This window comes from Chlamydotis macqueenii, chromosome 1 (genome assembly GCF_036417535.1).
Source record: "Chlamydotis macqueenii isolate bChlMac1 chromosome 1, bChlMac1.mat, whole genome shotgun sequence".
Classification (NCBI taxonomy): domain Eukaryota; kingdom Metazoa; phylum Chordata; class Aves; order Otidiformes; family Otididae; genus Chlamydotis; species Chlamydotis macqueenii.
Window position 1 is genome coordinate 201,074,620 of NC_141556.1, and position 14,562 is coordinate 201,089,181.

General features: G+C 36.2%; 1 protein-coding gene across 1 annotated transcript in view; it reads right to left on the minus strand.

Annotated features, from left to right (window-relative positions):
- Positions 1 to 341: 341 nt before the first annotated feature.
- Positions 342 to 14,562, minus strand: part of CEP126 (centrosomal protein 126) — a 35,181-nt gene continuing 20,960 nt past the window's right edge. The window contains exons 6-11 of the mRNA XM_086760364.1: positions 10,698 to 12,837; positions 6,851 to 6,966; positions 6,469 to 6,556; positions 5,722 to 5,931; positions 3,278 to 3,342; positions 342 to 719 (exon numbers count right to left, since the gene is read on the minus strand). Coding sequence (XP_086616490.1) covers positions 612 to 719; positions 3,278 to 3,342; positions 5,722 to 5,931; positions 6,469 to 6,556; positions 6,851 to 6,966; positions 10,698 to 12,837 — 2,727 coding nt within the window. The 3' untranslated portion in view covers positions 342 to 611. The remainder of the gene's footprint in view (positions 720 to 3,277; positions 3,343 to 5,721; positions 5,932 to 6,468; positions 6,557 to 6,850; positions 6,967 to 10,697; positions 12,838 to 14,562) is intronic.

Genomic DNA, 14,562 nt, shown 5'->3' on the forward strand with positions numbered 1-14,562 from the left:
AGTGCAAGTGTTGATAAACATTGTTAGGAAAATGTGGAGAACAGGAGGCTCCAACAAATTGAACAAGACCTGTAGGAGCATAGGCTAGGAGAAGTATGATGTGGGAGCACAGTAAGTTTTAGAGCCATTAGATGTAGCTGCTTGAATAAGGGCAACACATAGTCTGCAGTAATTTGTAATACAGCCATCAATATAAAGATAAAAGGTGAAACTCCATGTATTATTTACTGATAATCAAATCCCTTTAAAAATATTTTGCAATTGTAATAGAATCTATTAGCAAATCTTAAAAACTCAAGTAGTTAGGAAAGTAGTTTACACATAATCTACATAGCAAAATATTTGTTTTCCTTTCACTTTAATTACGGGTACAGGAAATTTACACGACAAATACAAACACTAAAAATGTGAAGTATCTTCATTCTTTTAATTTTAAAATACAGTGCATAATAAAATAGACTTAATTATCCTAAAAATGCTTACCAGTAAATTGACATTCATTATTTGAGCTACTGCTTTCTTCTTTATTTTTTTGCTAATTTTATACTGTCAAATAGTATACACATTACACAAAAAATACATAAAGCTGCAATATCCTGGAGCAGATCATGTCAGGCTCTCCTGTACAATTGCCATCGATTGCTAGCTGAGGCATTCTGGTGCTGCTGTGAGGCTATGGTAGTGTTCACCGAAGGGGAGGATATACAGTGCTGAATACTCTGTAATAAAATGGAGAATAATGAGATATACATGTATATAAACAGAAGATTATGTATAATATAACATTTGATGATATCATGTGATCTGTTTTCCGTTCTATAAACAACTGTGCACCTTCCTCTGGATTTAGGAGTTGGTATTGCAGGGCACACGTCATCCACGTGAACTACTGAGTGAATATCCACACTTTATTTGGATGCTCTGAAACCAAGAGAGCTGAAGCAGGTTGTTCTCTTGGTGATGTAAAAACTTAAAATCCCATTGCTTCTCACAGCACAAGATTTGATGACATCTAAGTCATCTATACTTTTTCTGCAGCTGGGAACTTGTAAGACAGTTGTTCACTCTTATCAAGAAGAATTCCAATCCAGTGCCTGAGATCTGAATGTATTTGTACAGCTGGACACCTGTTTAAATGCTTAAGTATAGACTTGTAGGGAAAGAAGGGTCTTAAATGTCCATCCTAAAAGGCCCAGAGACTGGACAGCCTCAGTAATGTCTACTGTTTGTATCTTATTAATGAAATAAAAATCTTGTAGATGAAGAATTAGGTCCTGCACATGGGCTGAGGTCCTGCACAAATCCAAGGCACAAATACAGGTTGGGTGGAGAATGAATTGAGAGCAGCCCTGAGGAGAAGGACTTGGGGGTACTGGTGGATGAGAAGCTCAACATGAGCCAACAATGCACGCTTGCAGCCCAGAAGGCCAACCGCATCCTGGGCTGCACCAAAAGAAGTGTGGCCAGCAGGTCGAGGGAGGTGATTCTCCCCCTCTACTCTGCCCTGGTGAGACCCCACCTGGAGTACTGTGTCCAGTTCTGGAGCCCCCAACACAAGAAGGACATGGACCAGTTGGAGAAGGTCCAGAGGAGGGCCACGAAGATGATAAAAGGGCTGGAGCACCTCTCTTATGAGGACAGGCTGAGAGAGTTGGGGCTGTTCAACCTGGAGAAGAGAAGGCTCCGGGGAGACCTGATAGTGGTCTTCCAGTACCTCAAGGGGGCCAACAGGAAAGATGGGGAGAAACCCTTTAGCAGGGCCTGTTGCAGTAGGATGAGGAGTAATGGTTTTAAAATAGAGGAAGGTAGATTGAGACTATACGTAAGGAAGAAATTTTTTACACTGAGGGTGGTGGAACACTGACACAGGTTGCCCAGAGAGGTGGTGGATGCCCCATCCCTAGAAACACTCAAGGCCAGGCTGGATGAGGCTCTGAGCAACTTGATCTGGTTGGAGATATCCCTGGTCCTTGCAGTGGGGTTGGACTAGATGACCTTTAAAGGTCCCTTCCAGCCTAAACTAATCTGTGACTCTATTATTCTATTCTATGAAGAATTAATGTGAGAAAGCTTTGTCACAGACCAGACAGTCAAGAAGTCTGACTACTGAAAGCCAGGCAAATGCATTAGTTGGAGGAATAGATTTTTTTTTTCAGTAGGACTGGTTATGAAGAAAGCCCCAGAGAACATAAAAGCTCAAAAATGCTTTAGTAAAATAGAGTTAGATTCAATAAAGATGGCTATGCTACACTAATGAGTGAAAAATACAAAATTTACAAGTTGTTTAGCCATAAAGAATTAAATTTGTAAGACAGGAGGCACAAGAGAGGAAGCTGAGGTTCCAAGTCACACCTGCTACTAGGATTCACAGGAGGAGACGTAATGATGTGCTCTGTGTTCTTTTCACAGTCTTACTTCAAAACCAGGCAATCATTTTGAATTTAGGAGCCTGGATACTTTCTGGGCTTTTTCAGTCTCAAACTCACTAAGTGGCAAAAGGCTTCTGAATAAAGAGTATTTTCGCTAACATTTTTAGTAACTGTTTATCCAGTAAAGTATATGAAGTATGTGAAGTATACAGTCATCTGTCTGTATTTTTTTGTCAATACAAATATACAGTAAAGGAGGAGACTGATAACACAGAATTGTAAATACCGACTCCTGCATGATAAACTGAACATTTGAAATGTAAATTTTGTACTTCAGACACTCATCTGCTCATTCAGTTCTTTATATTCCAAGTATCATGATATTTTTTTCCCAAACTGACAAGATCTAGAACATATGAAACAAAATACAAACACTTATTGAAGAAAGGCAATACTTGTCACTTACAGAACATGGCATATCTGCAGGTCAAAGTAAGGATTCATTGTATTACAATTATTTTACACACTACCATGCACCATTCTCCCTTTCATCTCTGCATTATTAAGAAATAGAAATTAATTATGAGCTAGATATAGTGCAAATGGACCCTGCTAAATTACTATTCCTTAAAAGTTCTTGGAACTTCCTGGACTTTGTAAATGCCTTCAGATTCCAAAAGAAAAATGAAGCCAGAGGATGAGGCAGTCTGGTATAAAATGTTAAACTCGCACATATGAACTATACTGTTCATATGTGTGAGTTTTTTTACATAAATAGAACTCTGAAAACCTGGCAAGCCAGTTGAACAGATTGCTGTCAACATTTTCAAATATATTTTTACTACAAAACAAGCCATAAGGTCAGTTTGTAGGAATTAAAGCTGAACATATTTCAATTCAATACTTACTAAAGGGGTGATTATCTGCAAAACATTTGAAGCAGATGGGTTTCTGGTAATGGCTTCTTGAACATCTAAAAATAGCATCAAATAATATAATAAATATTATGTAAACCGTATACTACCATAGAAATATGATTCACGGTCAAAATATTCAACACAAAACTTCCTGAAGATTGTGGAAATATTGTTTAATAGCACTGTTCTTTCTTTCCCCTCACAACAGCTGCTGAAGTAGATGCTGTATCTGTGTTTTTTAAATTTGCAGCTAGATACTGTTATCTGAACAAAAAATTTAGTGTCAATAAAGGAATCTAAAGCTAGAGAAAAGAATGCCAGCTACTCTAAGTTGACAACAAAAATTCCAGACTTAGATTGGTTAATGACCAATTCATTCATTAAAAACATCGCTGTAAAGTTAACTTAATTTGGAAACATGTGAAAACAAAGCCAAAAAAGGGGTTCAAAAAGGTCACAGTTAAAACAAAATGTATTTACATGACATGTAAGTACTTACAACACTTCATTTACTTTATTTATTACTTACAGGTACAAACTTACATGTCCTATAAGTCTATTCATAAAATTTCACAGCTTCTTATTAGCAATTTTAATCCTCAAATAATTAGGCAAGCTAATCAGATTTCTAATATATACATAAAACATTAATTTTCACAGTTACTTCATTTACAATCAGTTAACTCCTATGATCCTTTCATTGTTTCTATCACATTCCTTATGTACTTTTCTTACAGTTTTCCTTTTCACACTTTACAAACTTCAGCTTTCTTGCATTTAACTTTGCCTCTATTTCTTCATTATTTCTCTGTTATTTATACAGCAATTTATTTTCTATTTTCTTGTATTTCTCTTTTCATATCTGCTTTCTTAAGCACATTATCTTAACTCCTCTTTGACAAAAGACAGAATTCTTCACATCTGTTTGCGTGGAAGTAATAACCCTGAGGTACAATATAATGAAATTCTGAACCACTGTTTGATGGGAGCAGGAATTGTAAGCTACAGCTGCAGAAAGTTTCTAAGCAGTTGCAAAGATCTTTTATTCTGCTGCTGCAGCTTACAGAAAACTGAAGCCCTTTTCCTCAAAGTCAAGCGATCCACCATTTGATGTAAAAATGTGTGGATAGTATGCAGGAGCATAATAAGTCCTGGTTTAGTTTGATTCCAGTCAATAAGGAGGTAAACATGGGTGACCTGACCATGAAATGATGCACTCCACAAGGAAAAGAAGCAGAATAGTAAAATAAAATCAATTGACTTCAAGAAAGCAGACTCTTATAAACTCAAATTTGGCACGTAAAATTTTATATTAAAAACGTCCAAGGAAACATAAAATTCAGAAGAGCTGGAAGTTCCATAAACAGCAAAGATGGCAAGCAGAAGTTATTCCAGTGATACGGAAAGCCAAGCAGTCCGGTGCAGAGACCATGTGGACTAAGGCAGAAGGTCCCCGTTGATTTCAAATACAGAATGGAGCACACAAAATGCAGAAACTATGTCAAACTAATGAGAATTTTTATGAAAGACCTGTGTGATCACGTAGGTCAAAGCAAATACTAACCATTAGGTACAGTAGCAAGAGACTAAAAAAGTAAGTTTGTTCTATAAGTATGTTAGTTAGAATAGAATGAAGAATGCAAGTGTTGGATAAGTAATCACTGGAGAGAAAAAAATTATCAAGAATGAGTACAGACTTTTTCCCCACATTCTTCAGTAAAACATCAACTGTGATGGGACAGCTCATATAAAAAGCACCAGTATAAAGCAGGTAAGAAATCAGTCTGGCATAGAGAAAGAATAGGTTAGAGAATGCTCCGGTAAGTTGAGTATTTTTAAATAGTTGTGCAAGTGATATTCACATAAACATTCAAATCTGGTTGCAGCAATCTCAGAACCATATTTGTGATCTTTAAGAACTCATAGAGAAAAGACTAGAGACTAAAAGCCTAAGATTCTCTCCTAAGAGACTAGAAGAAAGGAAATGAAAAGCCATCTGTTATAAAGGGTTATATTTGCAAAAAAACAGGGTGTATAATATAAAAGGTAATTATTTGCAAAAATAATTGCAAAAAATGAAGATGGATAAACACTGGAAGAGATTTCTAAGAGAGGCTGATACATCTGTATCCGTACGCTTTAAAGAACAATTTTGACAAACATCTCTTAGATGGGCTGAGATAGTTTCTGAAGGTGTCCTGCAGTCATAATTTGAATTATTTTTTTGACCAAGGAAAAGTCACCATTATTTTAAATCCATTTCATTGATGTAAGAAAAGTTTCATGATTTTGATCTCCTGTTTTCTACATTTAGTAAACAATAATAAGAAAATCCTATCACAACATTAATGTTTTTAATCCAAATTAATCCATGGTAACAAAATACAAAGTTACTTAATCATGTGATGTAGGTTCCTATTTATTATCAAACTTACTTTGTAGCCTTTGATTGAGACGATCAAGAGACTGGTAGATTTTCTGTTCTTCTATTGAAAGTGCACTCATGCCTGGACATGCAGCCCTGTTAAGCAGCAAGGGCTTTCTGGCCGATTGTACGCTTTCCATAGCTGCCAGGATTTCATCTTCTGCAAGTAGGGTACTTGCTAGTTTTTCTGCCATAAGAAACTGAGCAGTGCTTTCTGAAACTGAAGAGATTACAGGTGTAACTTCAAATTAGAAGAGCTCGTGACATTTAAATATGCTGCTCGCTTTCATTACTATAGGTCTGTGAAATACACAAAATTCACATTAAAAGATCAAAAAAGTGGCAAAGTCAAGAAGCATAATATGTGAGAAAATGACATAATTAAGATCACTAATGAGTCTTACAATTGGCACCAGAGCAAGTTCTACTGACTTTGGAAATACTTAATGATAGCAAGCAATACCTGTGTATGTCATACAGTTATGTATGATACATACAGCTATCATGCAGTTAAATACAAAAAGGCATGGAATGAAACTTGACTATATGTTGTAATGCATTTATAAAACCATCAATATCATGACACATGATCCTGTATCTTACATTTTTGTGAAAAAAAAAATTAGGTCCACACACAAACTACCCTCTCTTACTTAGAATCACTGATGCCAAAAGAGGCAAGTTATGTTACACAGCAGATTTATTAGGTCAGTACTTTATGCAGAAAAAAGGATTTAAATGAGATGTGCTACTGTACCTTCATCAGTCTTATAGGTGTTATTCATATTTTGTACTGGATCAAATGCAGATTGACCAGGACACAGCTGGACAGTACATAATGAATTCTATCAAAAACATTATAAGAATATTTTAAGTGTAATTTAAGGAAATATCCTGAATATCTTTATTTATTATTTCATATTACTAAATGCTTTCAAGTGCAAAAATATTAATGTCTACTAATACTGTAGATGTAGTCTAGTTGGTTTTATTATTTTCATTAGCAGTGACAGCAAGCTGACTAAGCACATTGATTGAAAATTTGGTGACACTCAACAATCTTTTTATATTCTTGAAACTCTTTCCATTTTAAGGATAAATAAGCTCTTTTTTTTTTTTAAATAGTATTTAATATTTACCTGTGCACGGTGAGGCTTCCATCTTTTAGAGGTGACAATTTGCCTTCTGTGTTCTGAAATGTGTTCATTTTCACTGTTGGCAAAACTCTGCTTTTGTCTTGTAACAGGAACAACACCTTAAATGAGACACATCCAAAAATAAACTGAGAATGTGCGACAACATGATAAAGCTACGAGTAGCAAAACTATAACAGTGAGAAAATGTCTCCATCCACATTTAAATGTTTATCTTGTGTATGTTTAAATCTAATCTCACTAAATGTGAGATTTTATTATATTTTCCTATAGTGAAAATATTTCCTTATAGTGAAAAGACAGAAACAGGCACTTCTAAGGCATATTTAATTTCATGTTAGGATAGGACTATAAAATCCAGATGTGGATTGTATGTAAACATTTATAAGCAGGTTAAGTGAAGCCCTGTTTTGAATCCCAGTTAATAAAGGTGGTCTGTACAAAGATACAAGGTGGTCTCACAAAGTAAGAGGGAGAATGTTCAGAAGGAACATCCTGTGTTTCAGTTTGTGCCCATTGCCTCTGCTACTGTCACTGGGCACTGGTGAGAAGAGCCTGGCTCCTTCCTCTTTGCACCCTTCCTTCAGGTTATTTATAGACATTGACGAGATCCCCCTGAGCCTTCTCTTCTCCAGGCTGAACTGTCCCAGCTCTCTCAGCCTTTCCTCACAGGAGAGATGCTCCAGTCCCTTCATCATCTTTGTGGCAATTTGCTGGACTCTCTTCAGTATGTCCATGTCCCCCTTGTACTGAGGAGCCCAGAACTCGACACAGCACTCCAGGTGTGGCCTCACAGGCGTGATTTGAATGTAAAGTCATGGGTTAAAACCTTGCTTCTACAGCTTGGGCTTTTGTAGTTAATCTCACTAATTTATACAACTGTGTACTAATTTTAGTGAACACAATACTTCACTTTAGTGAAGACAATACTTCACTTTTCTTTCACAAGAAAACTATGTACTTCACTTTTCTTTCACAATACTTCACTTTTCTTTCACAAGACAATACTTCACTTTTAGTGAAGACAATACTAGTATTTTCCCTTGGCTAGAGAGGACTAATCTAGACACTGTACCTTAAATTTATCTCCATTTTGTCTGGTGTAATAACATATTTTCAGAATTAAAGCATCAAGTTTCAAAATTTAAATCAAATTCTTAATTAAACTTTCAAGCATACAAAATGGAGATGCAAATCAGCTTTTTCATATGCAAGTCAGGAATCTACATATCCAAGGAGATATTACATTCTCATTTGTAAACACAGTTACTGGAACTGTAAATGCAGTTACTTGATTTATGCTTGGGATGGGAAGATAAATTATTTATTTACATAACAAATACTTACATGTGCACTTTAATGTACAGTTCATTATTAGACCATTTTAACAGAATTTTATTTCTTTAGTTTTTTTTTTTTTTATTTAGGAAAGCAGAATTCTTACCATTTGCAGAAAAATAAAACAATTCATTGATCCTAGAAAGCAGATTTGAAACTACTCATCTGGCTGCTGCCATCAATAGTAACAAGGGACACATTAGCTTTAAAACATTGCCATTTAGTTATATGTGAATTATTGTAGTGTGACACGTGGTGCTGGATAGCACTTTAAAAGAAAAGGAAATGTGATCATGTTATATTTAATATGGGGGGAAATCTAAAAAGAAGCAAAGAAACCCCCTGTTGTATTAGTAATCACATAATGTTTTTCTGAAAAATAACATCCAAAGTTGCTCTATTGATATGCATCAACATTTAATTTAATTAGTTTGCAAGACATGCTAGATCTATGCCAAGGAAAAGGCCATTTGGGAAATTTAAGACAAAAATGTAATAGCAATAGTCTCTTTAAAGGCATGAGATACTGAGCAGTCTACACCTGTTTAACTGTAAGCCTGTGAATGAGCCCTGTATTTGTCACAGGCTGAACAACATTAAACATGTTGTTAAAGCATTTTACTGACTGAACACCAAAGGACTTAAAATAATTCCAATATCCAGCTACAGAGAATAGTATGTGTCAGCCAGAAGATACACCACTTCAATCCTGGAAGCCCAGTTAAAGGAAGATCTTCATGCGCAACAATTTTATTTATTCATCTTTTTCTCACTTATTCTTTCTGTAGCATACATTTGACCAAGCATTGCAACAGATCACGTTTTCTGCAGTGTCCTCACAGACCTTACTGAGCTCTGTAACAGGGCCACAGCAGATACTTTCCTTAAGAACAATGCAGTGTTCAGTCTCTCACAGCAAGCACTTCAGGACAAAGACTGTGGTGATCTATGTGCATTTGAAAGGCAATAGGACAAATAATAGCGAGTCATTAAGAGTTATCTAGAGTATTTAAAATAAAGAAGACTTTCAAAATAAAAAATCTAAGCAGATATGGAAAGAGGGCCACCCATCCAAATTTTAAAAGATGTTACTCAGCTCTCCCTCTAAAACAGCTGGAGTTATGTGGCACTAGGGATGTAGCACTTAAAGTTGCAGTGAAGATAATATTAGCAGTGCATGCAACTTTCGAGCAGTAAATTTCCTGATTCGTTGATCTGATGTGCAAATAAGGACATTAAGAGGCAAGTATCTCTGCTGGAGGCGAGGTGTGGTAATGCAAGACTTCATTCATTTCCAATGTAAAATCAAAGAGGTTAACTTAAGGCACACATATCTCAAGCTCATCTGTTTGACTTTGAACTGGAATGGACAAGCAGATAACATTTCTCATTTCCCACCCCCGCTTTAGGACAAGAATATTCACCTACCTCTGCTCTTACACAACAGAATTGTTCTGGATCACTCCATAGCTAAAACTATGTATATAGTAATTATAAATTTAGTTTTCTGCGTTATGGGAATTAGTTGTTTTGCTAGAAAGTGTCTTTAGCTGCACACCCGATCCCCTGGGTGATCCCAGTACATGAAGAGGTTTGGATACTGAAGCAGGGTCTAAAGCTTCAGGAGCTCTGCCTCCAGCTGCACCCCTCAGTAGGAAGCAAACCAGCATACAAAATACAAATTACCAGCACAAGGATGCCACCAGCGCCCAAGGCACAGAATATAGCTGAGCTGCAGAAGAGAAACAAGGCAAATCAAAAAGCACAAAACGCATTTTGAAATGTAAAAAACAGATTAAAGTTTATTCTCCCAAAGTTTCTTACGCGTCTTTCCTCTGTCTTACCAATCAATCTCTGCATCATATTGTTCCCAAGGTTAAATTTTAATAAAATGCAGGATTTGTCCTAAAATTTCTTAAAATTCTTTGTAAATCACACATACTTTGCAGCACAGCAAAATTTGTCCGGTAGAAGCTCTTTATTTTTAACTTACATTTAATATTTTTGAGCACTAAATGTATTAGTTGGACTAAAAAGTAATAATTTTAGGCATTTACAGTGTCAGCATTTTAAAAACACGGTAGATCTACATTTCTTTCACTTGCAGGTGGCAGTGACTGTTGGACAACAAGCTATGACTCCCAATTACCTTGTAAAACTTGCTCATATAAACTTAGTCACTTCCTCCCACATCATTATTTAAACCACCTGTCACATCTGCTCATTAGTCAGGAATATAATCTCAGGGAAAACACTTCCTTTTCATTTAATATTGTGGAGAGGTATTAAAAATGAGGATCGATGTTTGAGAGGCTTCTGGGCACCACTAGAATAGAAATGACAATGACAAATGGTGAAAACTTGTTAAAACTGGCTGTATTGTGTGAATGGATGAAAGGCTGGATGTTTTAACTGAAAACAAATTTGTGATGTAATTGAAAAAGACTTTCGTCTGAACATCCCCCCACCCCAAACCCAGAAACATGACTCTTACCAGTAGCAGAGCCTTTTGGAGCCTGGGCAGTATGAGCTCCTTGCCAGGAGGTGCTTGTTTTCCCAGCTGCTTGGCTACGATGGAGACGTAATCCATTTTCTGCCTCAGCAGGTCTTCTTTCAGTGCAGGTTACTGAACGATCTTGACAGGCGCTTGTCTGAACACTATTTACAGAACAAGTATTTTTTGCCCAGGGTTTGTGTTTGGCCGTGCTGCAGCCAGGTGTAGATATGGCAGTGGCCAAGTCCCAACTACAAGTAATGCTGTCGCTGTTTTTTGTACCATTTCTATTTAAAACCTGATCTGCTAACAAAACATGCCTTTCATTGAAATCATTCCTCCTTGTAGTGGTAGCCGGAAGACTTGAAGGCAGCAGTGGCCGACACCCAGGGCTGGCTGTGTTTTTGCCACTTCTGGTTCCGGGCAGAGGCGCGGATGGTGGGTGAGGTGCTAGCAATTTCCCCGGAGCTTTAGGAGTTTTGTTGGCTTCAGCGGCTGACTGCGGCTGGATTATAGTGCCTGTGCTCTTGTTGGGCATAAAACTTGGCTGGGTTCTTACAGATCTTAGTCTTTTAGTTATTTTTGCCTTATTTTTGAGCTGATTAACGTCATTAATTTTAGAATTATTACTATATACTGGGAATTCACTTTCTTCATCTTGTGATACCATCCAAGCTTTTTTAGTAGAAAAGGATCCAGTAGACATAAATATATTCAGAGATGTGCATTCTTTATTTGATTCTTCAGTATTAACATTTGGTTTTGATAGATGAGAGTTTTCCTGATGATTTTTTATGAACATGGGATTTGAAGATTGAGCAACAAAACTTAAATTTGACTTAGGAGCATTATTTGTAGTTTGAACACATTGCAGCTGTGCAGAAGATATTTCACTGGTGTTTTTTTCATAGCATTTTTCATTATTTTCTATTATTATCTGGTTAATTTGATCACACCATCTTAGCTTTCTATTGTTTTTTTCATTTTCTGCAGTTTTCTTTTTTATTTTTGCCAGTTCTAAACTGTCTCTGATAGAAGACACAGGTCGAGTTCCAAAGCTGATCCCATGGTTCATAACCATAGCTTTGAAATGACTGGGTTCATATTCAGATTCCTTCTTCAAGATAGTTGTGAATAATCTTGCTCTTTTTCTTTCAAGAATATTGTTTTTCAGGGTTTTGTGCTGCGCAGGACTGCCAGAATTTAACTCCGTATCAGACACCAGTGACTTAGTTTCTACCATATTTCCCTGTTCTTCCTCTCTGTTATGCTGTTGCTTAATAACATTGCACAGAACTGAGGCATTTGGTATGTCCTGAAATAAAGACGAATCTGGATTAATGTCATCGATACATTTAAATTTTTCTTCTTTTACTTCAGTCATTTTTCCTGAGCTATTTTTTAAAAACTCCGTACTGGTGTTTTTGTCCTTTGGCAGTGTATCAGCTGTGCTGGGAATGCCAGGGGAACATCCCTGATTAGGAAATAAGATTATAGATGTTGCAATAGGTTGACTGGAGCTTTGCACAGATATGGCTCTTTTTTGTGGGGTCATTTTAAAACTCTGATCTTGCATCAGATCCCGAACTCTTTCTCCTCGAACAGAGTCAGGGCTGTCCCAGGCTTTGCTAAGATTCAAATCAGGATGACCAGTGGCTAATGTGCTAGCGGTTCCAGCAGATGGCTTGCTTCTTTCTTCGTTTATATTTCGCAGAAAACTAAACGCATTATTTACAGAGCTTTCTTGCTTACCAGAGGTAGAGAACTCTGCAGGTTTTTTTCCAGATCTGTGAGAAGCAGATGATTCCTCTTCTGAATTGTTTACATGTTGAGCAGGAGTTAGGACATTGTGTTTAGCTAAAAGATCATGAATAGGTAAGTTGTGGTTGTTTTGTGAATCTGCATTTCTCAGGCAATTATTTAGATGCATATTTTTAGACGAAGTACTTTGAGCTGTATAAAGCAAACCATTATTCCTAGTCTGTGATTCTTCTGGATCATACAGGACACAGTCACACTGTGTAGTCAAAGATGATTCACTCGGACTTGTGTAATTTCCATTTTGTTCTCCAGCCTCAAGACTATCAAGGCTTGACAAGCTTTCTGAATCATCTGCTTTCTTTACTTCTTGATCAAAGTTCTGAAATACAGGCATAAACCCAGACTGTTACATTGATCAGAAATGTTTTGGTTTTTTTTTTGCTGATATTAACTTTTCATTAATGAGAGCTTAAGCTAAAATGCAATCAATATTGAGCCTGGTTTTTTTCCACAACTTGGGGTCATAGCACCATGAGTGTTTCCATCAAGTCAGAATTTACCTGTGTTTAATTGCAAAAGAAAATAATGTGGTTTGGGCATGAAATTCAGAGGAAAGAGCTGCAACAAATGTAATCTAAGTTCTATAACAATTCTACAATATCAAAAAAGGAACAAGATTTATCCAAACAACACTACTGTTGCCGGATTGCCCTGTGGCACAGGATGGTTTTTGTAGTCTAACATGTGAGGGAGTTTACAAAATGAAAGAGAATCCATAAAAGTGGAGATTTGATAGTGGTTCTGCCCCGAACTGGAATTTTTTCATAATACTAGACTGAATATGTTTATTTTCATACAAAGTGTCACAAGTAATGAGGATTTTAACCTTGTCATGGCAAACACAGAAAACATAATCACAGCGATTAACACCTCCCCTGCAGTGAAATCCCCTCTTCTCATCTTTCAGAAAGAAGAAAATACCATCTCATGTCCAAGGACAGATCGGTTTAAGGAACGATCCACTCATCCACTCCCCCAACTTCTTCGTCAAACTTTAATGCAGTGATGAATAAGGGTGACTGGTGCCATCCAAATCACCATTAGGACAATTTTATGTATGTCCTTCACAGGCATCTTCTACTACTTCTCCATGCAAACACTGAGATGCCTAACATGGTTGAAAATACATACTTTTTTAAGTTCAAGATTTCAAAATACAGATAAACATAAAGGAAAACAAGCATATCAACTATTTTCACAATCTTGTACACTCTCTCTCTCTGCTGTTAAGTTCACTTCCACACAACTGAGCAGCTAAGTGATTTTAAACCATATGCTGGAAAAAATTGGGGTGAAAAACTAAGAGAAGCTATATTAGATATGCAATGAAGAATTTTTTTTTCATTAGTAACTTTAAATGGAAGATGCTTCAAGTAGCAAAATCTGTTAACCGAGGTGATTAACATTTAGAAAACTTACCAAAAATTACATAAAATTAATTAGTGAATAACATATTTTTGTAGCAAAACTTTTAAAAATTCTAATAAAATTGTTATACTACAATATTTTAGTTGTAATACTACAAATATTTTAAATTACAGAATAAAAAGCTTAGTGAGTTCTGAAAGACTTTTTATGATTGAATTAAATCTAATCTTGCACTAAATGTTCGGTGGTTGGTGCACTCTTCCATTGTAGCTATGATCTGAGATTAAGAAACTAAGCAGAAGAACAAAGAATCAAGTGTAGGGAAATATCCCTTTAGGGAACATTTTCAAATGAAAGCTATACAAACCAGTGTCTTTCTAATATAAAACAATAAGTAATGCTTTACTAGGTATTTATTAACCTTTATGTTTGGCTAAATTATATTGTTAACCTCTGCTTGAACTTCACCAAACAAGGAAAAGGCATATGCTCAGAGTTTTCTATAGGCCAGGCCAAATTTAAGAACTAATTTTGAAATTTTCAGAGGGAAAACAAACAGTAAAAAGAAATTGCAGGCGTTAGGCTTACTTCTTGTCTAATTTGGAAACTGCACCTGTATAGTTGAACATGTGTTCATGCAAAATTAGTTCATTTACATTTATTTTGTTGCATCATA